The following is a 10,369-nucleotide window of genomic DNA, read 5'->3' as shown; positions in this document are numbered from 1 at the left end:
CTGTGCTTATATATGACATTTAAAAAAAACCGATGATTTAAATTAAATAAGGGGAAAATTGCCGTTTAATGTTGACTGAAAATTTTATAAATCTAAATATATGCTTTAACAGTCAATATTGTTTAAATTTTTAGGGTTTTAAGTTATAAATAACCATAAAAAAAAACATTATTTCCAAATGTTTTTCAATAAAAAAAATAGTTTCTTTTGCCTTCCATAGTCGAGTCGAGGCTGCGCGTTAGAATTTGAACCTTGACCTTTAAAATCCAAGATGGCGAAATTCAGCTACGGAGCGCTAGCTGGACGGTTTTTCCAAACTGTTCGTGTAAACGGTGGTATAAAGGGCTGTTTCTGGAAGATCCTGCGGTAAAAACTAAAGTAGAACTATCATGCTTTTTATCTGTTATTTCGTTTTAGAATCAAGCCAATTTTATTAGTTGAATTAATCATTTCAAATAAAGTAAAGACGTCGAAAGACGATTTTATTTGGGTTGACACAGTTGTGACGATAGGTGGCGCTGCAACTTGTCAGCAATCCTTTTTCTTTCTTCTAAACTTACAAGACTTTAAATAGTAAATGCATTAATCAAATCATAGAGTAAGAACAGAGAAAATTAATTATAAACAAAAAACAAATCTTGTACTTTATAACGTTGCAAATTTACCATGATGATTGTGGTTGTGCTGCTGGGCGCATATATTTAAAGCCATGATGATGATTGGACACTTTCGGAACAGAAAAAAAATAAAAGTTCACAGATTTACAAATAACTTACAGGGTAAGGTTTACAGAAGGTGATGGTGAAAGACTTCTCTTAGCATATTATTCCATGAAATGCTGTCCTTTTTGAAAAAACATTAAAACAATTATCAATTCTCGATATATCGAGAATTACGGATTCATTTTAAACACATTTTATGAGTGACGTGGCGAAACGTGCGGAAACACGGGTGGGTTTTCCTGTTATTTTCTCCCGACTCCGATGACCGATTGAGCCTAAATTTTCACAGGTTTGTTATTTTATATATAAATTGTGATACACAAAGTGTGGGCCCTTGTTTACCGAAAGTGTCCAATGGCTTTAACACACATCAAATTCAAGACATCAACACAACAATGATGCTCAGTCAACTCAAGCTGGCTTTTCATCAAATTCAAAGAAAATCATAAATCATAATATTATTTAAATATTAATAATTAATTGTTGTGTTTTAACTTGTACTTAATTATGATCACCAATCAGTTGTGATGATCGTGACTCTCCATCCTCCCAACGGTCATATCAAGCACTAAGCAGTAGTTACAATAATTCAATCCTCAGTCTGTTATTGGGGTTAATGTTTTTCTTGATGACAGTGAACTGGATCACAAAGGCTAGAAACAATAAATGCAGGCTGATAAGCTTTGCGAGTCCTGTTTGATAAAAAAAAAAGTCCAATTTCAAAAGAACCTAAACAACTGATCTCTGTCAAAGACCAGTCTTCTCACTTGGTGTATCTCAGCATTTGCATAAAATAACAAACCTGTGAAAATTTGAGCTCAATTGGTCGTCGAAGTTGCGAGATAAGAATGAAAGAAAAAAACACCCTAGTCACACGAAGTTGTGTGGTTTCACTTCAGATGCTTGACTTCTGAGGTCTCGAAATCAAATTCGTGGAAAATTACTTCTTTCTCAAAAACTACGTTACTTCAGTTGGTTCTCATAATGTTTTATACTATCAACCGCTCCCCACTACTTGTTACCAAGTAAGGTTTTATTTATGCTAATAAATAACTGCCTCTAGTAAATATTTTACAATTACGGACTTGTCTTTTTTCCTTTACAGAGGAGATGATCTTCGACTAGGTGTGCTGGTTGGAACTGACAAGTTTGGCAATAAATACTTTGAAAATGAGAAATATATTCAGTGTAAGTATTCTGTCTAATATAAATAAACGCTTTGTTTTTCTGCAATGTTGTCGAAGGCCACTCAGTTATAAGCACAACTCGGGTTTGCTTGGAATTTGAAAATGGTGCTATCCTTCAATATCAAATGGCACACTGACTATTGGTGTTGATTCAAGTATGTTGTTTTGATGAACTTCCCGTATGTGTAAATGAAATGAAATGAAATAAATGAAATAAACACCAAGCTGACAACAGCCGATTTCTCTCAAATAGACGTTGATTTAACAGTTTAACTGTTAAATCAACGAGTTATGAATAGCACAAATCAAGAAGGTTTGTGATTCAGTAAATAGACAACAATACTTAATTCTAGTCATTGTGAAATCATTGGTTAGCTCGTAGCATTCAGATCTTTATTCTCATTGTTGCACAGTCCTGCAGTCTAACCACTTGACCACGGAGACATGTTCAAATATCCAGTAGTGAGAATGTCAGTAGTAATAAGATTCAGATTATATCCACTTCTATTTTCATATTATCTATACAAGAATTTAATCCAAGCATCTTTTACGTTCCCCTGATTCTATTTTAGCGAGACACCGTTGGGTAGAGTACAGACAAGATAAGTACTGGAACCTGGATGCCAGTATGGTCCCTGCTGAATGGTAAGCCCCGACTATGTGTCAAAGTGTACATTTTTTGATAAAGTTTCTTATGAGATACTCCCTAAAATAAACTTTAAGGTGAGGGTGACACTTATAGTTGGACTGTCAAACCCAAATCAACTGCCACCAGGGGCATGTTGCCTTTAGTTCACAGTCCTTAAAGATGTAGGCATGGGAATCATCCACTAGGAGCCCGGCTGGTAGAATGCACTACCTTCCTAGCTTTTAATGAACCGTTTTCCCTTCACATGAAGAATATTTCTATTAATTGGTTCTTACTCTTACCAGGCCTGGAATTTTATCTTGGAGAGGGCACTTCCATTGGAAAATCTAAAAGTCCATGGGAAACTTTTGAAGGGGCACCAAGGCCAAGACCACGAGAATCAAAGGCCATGGGCTCTGTGGCCTCCTTGTAGTCCCAGGCCTGCCTGCTTTCAGCCCGGTTGATAGTTGGTTGCACGATGGTCAGCGATGGAAATTTTGATGCGCAACACAGTTTATAGTCGCCGCTGAGGCCTAAAAACTTTGTCTTTTTTGATCGCGCGACCATCGCGCTACCGACTATAACTCGGCCTTTACACCGATGTGTGTTAGCACTGTAAACTCGGTTCTCTCCAGAGTTCTGTGAAAAGAAAATCACAGTAATATTACTCGGGTGGGATTCGTACCCAGGCATCTGCAGAGGGCTTTCATCTTTCCAGGGAAAAGGAAGAAACAAATTGCAAAAATACTATCAAAAAATATATCGATAGAATTTAATGATTGACATGTGATTTCCCACAGGCATAGGTGGCTACATCTCATGACGGATGACCCACCCACAACGGTCCCTCCCACACCGCGAAAGTTCCTCGCCGACCACACCTATAATCTATCAGGCACCAAAGGCCGATACGTTCCGTCCACCACAACACCCAAGAAAATACATGAATGGGTGCCACCACAAAACAACTAAATGGATGTACAATCTTTGTAGTACACCTAATAACAGTCCCATTTATGTTTAGGAAGTTTTAAGAATATGGCACCAAATGCCCATTTAATAATTGCTTATAAATCATTGAAGCAGGTGTTCCAACCTTATCCAAGTCCAAATAGTTGGGTGTTGAGTAAATTAAGCCCTTGTCGAAACGATGGCTTCGGATTCGGCTCAGGCTAGCTTGGCCCCGCTAATTGATTTGACAATTGCGCATGCTTTGCGTATACGCACTCAGGGGTTCAAACGAGAGAATAGAACTTCAAGCCGAATCCAAAGCCGAAGCCGTGGTTTGGAAGAGGGCCTAAGATTATAATACTTTGGCACATTTTGGAAAAAAGCTCCTTCAACAGCATTGAGATGTTATAATAAATACATTTTCAAAGTTCAGGTTGTCTCCCCCCATCCCCCCTCCCAAAAAAAATCACTGTTATTTATTAATAGAAAACGGCTCTGGCATAAAACAAAACAGACAGGGCCCTTATAAGTTTGTGCATGGAAAGGATATTTAGTTTTCAAGGTTTGCATGAAGTGTGACCATGTGCTGTGGGGAAATTTTGTTCATTAGCAGTAAACATGGCTTTGGCATTGGACTACAAAGGCCTATTCATTCATTCATTGTGCCCCATCAGATCCAATACGACTCTCTAAATATTCATGCACGACGTCATCATTCTAGCCTGAAGGGAGGCCATCGGCACAGTCACTGCAACTAGGATCGAAGGGCTGCTACTGGCGGTGGCATGATGTGAGCCGATGGCCTTATTTTTGGCTAGATTTGTGATGTCATGCATGAATATTGGATGTCGACCCTGCGGTGCTCATTTGGGTGAGCCCCTGACAAGAGCTAATCGAACAATCACACTCGCCCTCTGGTGGTGACGTCATACACCTTTGGCCAGCCCCAAAGGACCCGTTCCACAAGCAGAGCAGTGGGGGCTGACCCAGGTGATCCCCTGGAATGACACACAGCTATTCGAACGTACTGGGGGAAGACCGGGGCTGACCCGGGAAGCTAATCGATAGCACCCATTAAGAGAGGCATATAGCCAAAGTCTCTCTATTTGAAGAAAGTTTTAAGCATTCGATCACAGTGAAAAACACATGTTCGAACATTGTAAATAACATTGTGCACTCAAAACCAAATCCGATTGTATATAAATATTGATTGATACAATAAATATTTCAGTTTTGATTTCAAAAAAAGATTTGTCTCTGTACTTTCAACTAACTGTGTCTCTACTATCCATTGTTTTCTTGATAAAATCATGGTATAATATAATTTGTTTAACATGGACATGAGGTCAAAGGAAGACCTAGCTTTGGGTGATGAAATTTTAGGGGTGAGTCGCTTCTTCAACTGGGATATAGATTTTAGCTTAGGAAGTGGGCCGTGATGATGGAACTTGGTAGTCACCTGTAGAGTTATAGATTTCAATATGTTTAGAGGCACACAAAAATGATTTCCGCCTTTTGATTACCCCTGGAGTTATAGATTTCAAGAATCTTTTGGGAACAGTGCTCTCAGAACTAGAAAAGTATATCAAAGAGCACGACTTACTCATTCGGTGAAAAAGGGGGGAATTTTTTATTTATTTCCCAAGGCAGTTAAAGCCATTGGACCCTTTCGGTAAACAGTATTGTCCAAGGCCCACACTTCGTGTATCACAACTTCTATATAAAATAACAAACCTGTGGAAATTTGGGCTTAATCGGTCATCGGAGTCGGAAGAAAATAACTGGAAAACCCACCCTTGTATCCGCGCGTTTCGCCGTGTCATGACATGTGTTTAAAATAAATCCGTAATTCTCGTTAACGAGAATTGATATTGTTTTACTGTTTTCTCAAAAAGTCTCCCGAAATAAGCTTAATCCCATGATGTTGTGACAAACATACATACAATCAAAATACAGAGCTGTCCTAAACGGATGATTTGGAAGAATAAACTGTTCCTATGCGCAAAGAAGTAATATCAAAGTTTTACATAGCGCACGTATCTACCAAACAAGGTACTCAAGGCACTGAGTATATACAAACTTTCAGAAAGATAGGTTATTGCAGTGATGAATTCTGAGACCCAATTATTTAGCACCTAATAAGGGTTTAAAAGGTGCTAGGGGGCTTACAGCAGCCACAGCCAGGAACACTGGGGCGAACCCATTCTCTTTTCGATACAAGTGCACTGGGTTCTTTTACATGCGTTACACAACGCATGGGACCAACGGCTTTATGTCCCATCCGAAGGACGAAGCAATGGTTAAGTGTCTTGTTTAAGGACACAAGTGTCACGGCTGGGGATTCGAACCCACACTCTGCTGATCAGAAACACCAGAGTTAGAATTTGGCGCTCTTAATCGCTCGACCACGACACTTCCATGTACACCCTGTACATTTCTTGTCCATAGGTTGGTGCACCCACACGTCTGCATATCCGTGCAACATTTTTAAAACGTTCAGAGCCTCATGACAAGGTGACAAGAGCATCACTCAAAAAAAAAATTAGAATTGGAATGTTGTATTGTCTGCATCATAAATATACAGAAATTTAGTTTCCATTGGCACATAAGAATGAAACAATTATTAGTTAAAATTAGTGGGCAGCATCATTGCCGTAGACTCAATTTTGCCACATTTATTTCAAACAGTAATTGCATTGTCGTCAAATCAAATAAATTCACTTCAATTGTCAATTCACAAGTCATTGTTCTGCAAGTCAATTCAAGTCTAAAGTCATTTTTCCCGCATGTCAAGTCAAGTCACAAGTCATTTTTCCCCCAAGCCAAGTTAAAGGAACACGTTGCCTTGGATCGGACGAGGTGGTCTATGAAAAGCGTTTGTAACCGTTTTTTAATAAATTGCATATGGTTGGAAAGATGTTTTAAAAGTCGATTACAATGACCCACACGAGTTTGCCTCGAAATTGCGTGGTTTTCCTGTTACTGTGCGAACTAACACGGTCGGCCATTTATGGGAGTAAAAAATGGCCGACCGTGTTAGTCGACGAGGTAAAAGGAAAACCGTGCATTTTCGAGGCATGTTTGTGTGAATCATTGTGTTCTACTTTTACAACATCTTTTATAAAAAAAAACGGTTACAAACGCTTTTCAAAGACCAACTCGACCGATCCAAGGCAACGTGTTCCTTTAAGTCAAGTCACAAATCATTTTTCCCCAAGCCAAGTCAAGTCGCAAGTCAATTCCCCTCAAGTCAAGTCAAGTCAAGTCGCAAGTCATTTTCCCTTAGCCAAGTCAAGTCAATTCGCAAGTCATTTTCCCTCAAGTCAAGTCAAGTCAAGTTGCAAGTCATTTTCCCTTAGCCAAGTCAAGTCAATTCGCAAGTCATTTTCCCTCAAGTCAAGTCAAGTCAAGTCGCAAGTCATTTTCCCTCAAGTCAAGTCAAGTCAAAAGTCACTTTCCCTAAGTCAAGTCAAGTCGCAGGTCAGTGAAAATGTTGACTCAAGTCTGATTTAAGGCCAATTCGAGGCAATAACACTGTGAAGCGCCTTGATAGATATGAGCGCTATCAAAAGAAGCCACTATTATCATTATTATTATTTTACGCACCAAGAACTTCTATCGTCCAATGATCTGCCTCCTTTTGCCCCAGTGAGGGCACTGTTTCACAGAGTGATGTCATGCAAGGGGGTCTATTTCTAAATTCAACAAAGGGAATAAAGCAACCAAATTTATTTGCCATGTGCACAAGATTTGTTATGAAAATCAATTTATTTGATTATAGGCAGAATCAATGTTCTGACAATTTACAAATTAATTATACTCTGAATAATGATTTGACCTTGGACCAATTTCATAGAGTTGCTAAGCACAACAAATTTGCTTAGCATGAAATTTCTTCCTTGACAAAAACAAGTTTACCAACCAAATTTCCATTTTTGTGGCATATTGCTTATCCTGAAAAGCACGTGGACATTTAGATGGTAACCCTGTTTTTTATTAAGGCAAATATTTCATGCTAAGCAAATTTTTGTGCTCAGCAGCTCTATGAAATTGGGCCCTGGTCAGGTCAAATCATTTTAAGGCGGGTTATTTATCGTGCAAATTAATAGGAATTAAAGTTAAGTCAATTAAGACAAAAATATAATCCACTGTTATTTTAAAGATGAACATGATGGGAACACTTCATGATGGTATTAAGAAAATTACAGAACCTTGGCTTTTCAAACCTTTCCTTAACTTTCAAATAATTTTTTTTTTTTCTCTTTCTTTTTTTGAGTCAATAAAATTGAGTCAATAAAATTTTGACTGCAAAGTAAAGAAAAGTGTCCCGATAAAACGCACTAAGATTCTTCTGTTTTACAGAATTCCACTTTTCCCTATATTAAGGGATAGCACAGCGTGGTTAGTGCATATGTGTTTAGGCTAATACATGGATTGTACAAGGGCGTACATAGGCCTACACATCAGCCAGTCAACTAGGACTGCAATTAAAAGTCAACAGTCACTGTTTCAGACAGAACTCAACTCTGCAGCAAGAAGCAAATTCAGATGGGTGGCTAGGGTCGATTAGACTCAAATTTCTCTACGAATTATCGATAAGTGGTGGGTTTTTTTTGTGAACACGCATGATCAGTAAGATTAGTTAAATATTGTACTATATATTATGCAAGTTATGTTTAGAAATAAAAGTAAAATGAAAATGACGGGCCAAGACATTTTTGGCCGGCCCATCAACTAGGCACCTCATTGCCATGGGCTATATACGGTAGATTAACTCAATCAATTAGACACTTAAAGTGAAACACAGACCCCTTGTGCGTGTTTAAATTTACAAAAAGTTGACAAAAGTTTTAGCACCCAAACTTGCTAAAGGCATTCTTAAGAGTCTTGACAAATTGTAATAAATTGTCCTAATTATGTCTTAATATACTATAGGTTATTCTATTTCAGTCTCACGCCGAGATTATATACAAGTAACGTTTGACCTTAGAGTCAAGACCATAGAATAACATATGAGAGCTAGAGGGCGCACTTGGGATGCTGCGTGCACAAACACGACTGGACCACAAGGAGATACGCACGCCATTTTGTAAGATAAGCATTGTACACGCATTGAGTATGAAGCTTACATGTTGGTGTGTGTATGATAAATACACACTACGCAATGTTTTTTTATTTATTAACTTACAAAATGGGCGCATGTCGAGCCACGTAACTAGGCCAGTGCGTCGTCTAGTTTTTATATATAACGTTATGGTAGAAACTCAGAATTTATCTCATGATCTTGTCGAAAGGAAGAAGTCAACTATAAACAGTATTGAATATGACGTCACTGCTCACAACATGGCGTCTGTGAGCGTCTGTGAGCGTGTGCGTGTGTGTGCGCGTGCATGTGCCAATCGGGAATGCAACGTGTTGCGTGCTTCTTTGATGTACGCGTTTAGACGCGCATACGTTTTGCCCTACAAGATGGCGACTTTCATAGCAACAAAGGGGTTATTCAATACGGTCTATAGTAACTTTATACATCGTTTCCTATTTAGTCGGCATATTACACATTTCTAAGGCCCATGTCACATGAGGCAATTTACAGGCAATTTCCAAACAAAAATGGCAGTCACATTTGAATATTCACATATTTTTCTTCTGGATCATTAGACACTGTTTAAAAAACTACTTTATGTCCTACTTATGTGGTCTTGTAGCACGGTTTCCTCCAAGTTGCCTGTAAAAAAGCCAAGAGTGACAGGGCCATAAAGTCGTGTATTGTCAACTTACAAATCAGTTTGGTCCAACATGGTCATATCTTAAAGGCACTGGACACAGGTAATTACTCAAAATAATTGGAAGCATAAAAACTTACTTGGTAACGCGCAATGGAGTAACAATGGAGAGCTCTTGAGTGTAAAACATTGTGAAGTAAAAGAGTTTTTTAAGAAAGAGGTCATTTCTCACTCAAATATTGAAAGACTTCAGGCCTAAAGTCTTTTATAATAACCTCAGGCACTCTGAATCTTCGTCTACTATAAGGGGTAGAACTAAGCCTACAAGATAGTCCCATTCCTCACATGGAAAAAAAAAAGAAGTTTTGAATAAACTAATTTTTTGAGTAAATTTAATCTCCCTTTCTTATGTTTTAAAGTTCTGGATATTCAAAGGCCTTTTCAAATCTTTTTGGAATAGGGTAAAAAGTGGCAAAGCAAAACACATCCTGATCAAGGAGGCCCCCCCCCCCCTACTATAAATAAAATTAACAAAAATTGATGTGACAACGGCATCCAATCTAATCATGGATTCCTTTTTTTCCAAGATCTGAGACACAAAAGGCAGAAGAAAAGTAATAGAATAAACATCTAAACTGAGATGAATTACCTTCAAAGTAATGATAGTTATTTTCAAGTTGTGCATGTCGATGAAACCTGGGGTGGATTTCACAAAGAGTTAAGACTAGTCTTATCACGAGTCAGGACAACCTCCTAACTTAGGACTAGCCTTGAGTTTTTCAGGATCACCTAAGACTAGGCCTAAGTTAGGACTAGTACTAAATCTTTGTGAAATCAACCACTGTTTCCAGTATTTTCAAAACAGTGCACTGCTGTCACACGACTTCAAGTGTTTCTCAAGCCTGAAAACCAGTAAATCTGCATTTCACAAAGATCCCATTAGCCTTTTAGAGGTATGGGGGAAAACATTCCTATGACACTATAAGGTTTAATAATAATAATAATAATAATAATAATAACAATAACCAGTTTTTATATAGCGCGAAGGGCGTCTCAAAGCGCGTCTAACATTATTAGCCCTGGTCACTGGGCCTTAATAATTTCCTTAAACCATCTAAGCTCTCTGGTGGGCCAGGAGTATGCAGCCTGTGTAACATT

General features: G+C 38.3%; 1 protein-coding gene across 1 annotated transcript; it reads left to right on the top strand.

Moving 5' to 3' along the window:
- The first annotated feature begins 266 nt into the window (after window positions 1–266).
- On the top strand, window positions 267–4,736 carry LOC117306555 (NADH dehydrogenase [ubiquinone] 1 alpha subcomplex subunit 12-like). The gene is made up of 4 exons (XM_033791066.1): window positions 267–366; window positions 1,828–1,910; window positions 2,482–2,554; window positions 3,338–4,736. Exons 1-4 carry the CDS (start codon window positions 272–274, stop codon window positions 3,507–3,509), a joined length of 423 nt encoding a protein of 140 aa, XP_033646957.1. The 5' UTR covers window positions 267–271; the 3' UTR covers window positions 3,510–4,736.
- Window positions 4,737–10,369: the final 5,633 nt, after the last annotated feature.

This window comes from Asterias rubens, chromosome 2 (genome assembly GCF_902459465.1).
Source record: "Asterias rubens chromosome 2, eAstRub1.3, whole genome shotgun sequence".
In the NCBI taxonomy this organism is placed as follows: Eukaryota; Metazoa; Echinodermata; class Asteroidea; order Forcipulatida; family Asteriidae; genus Asterias; species Asterias rubens.
This window is presented reverse-complemented; position numbering and strand designations above follow the sequence as displayed.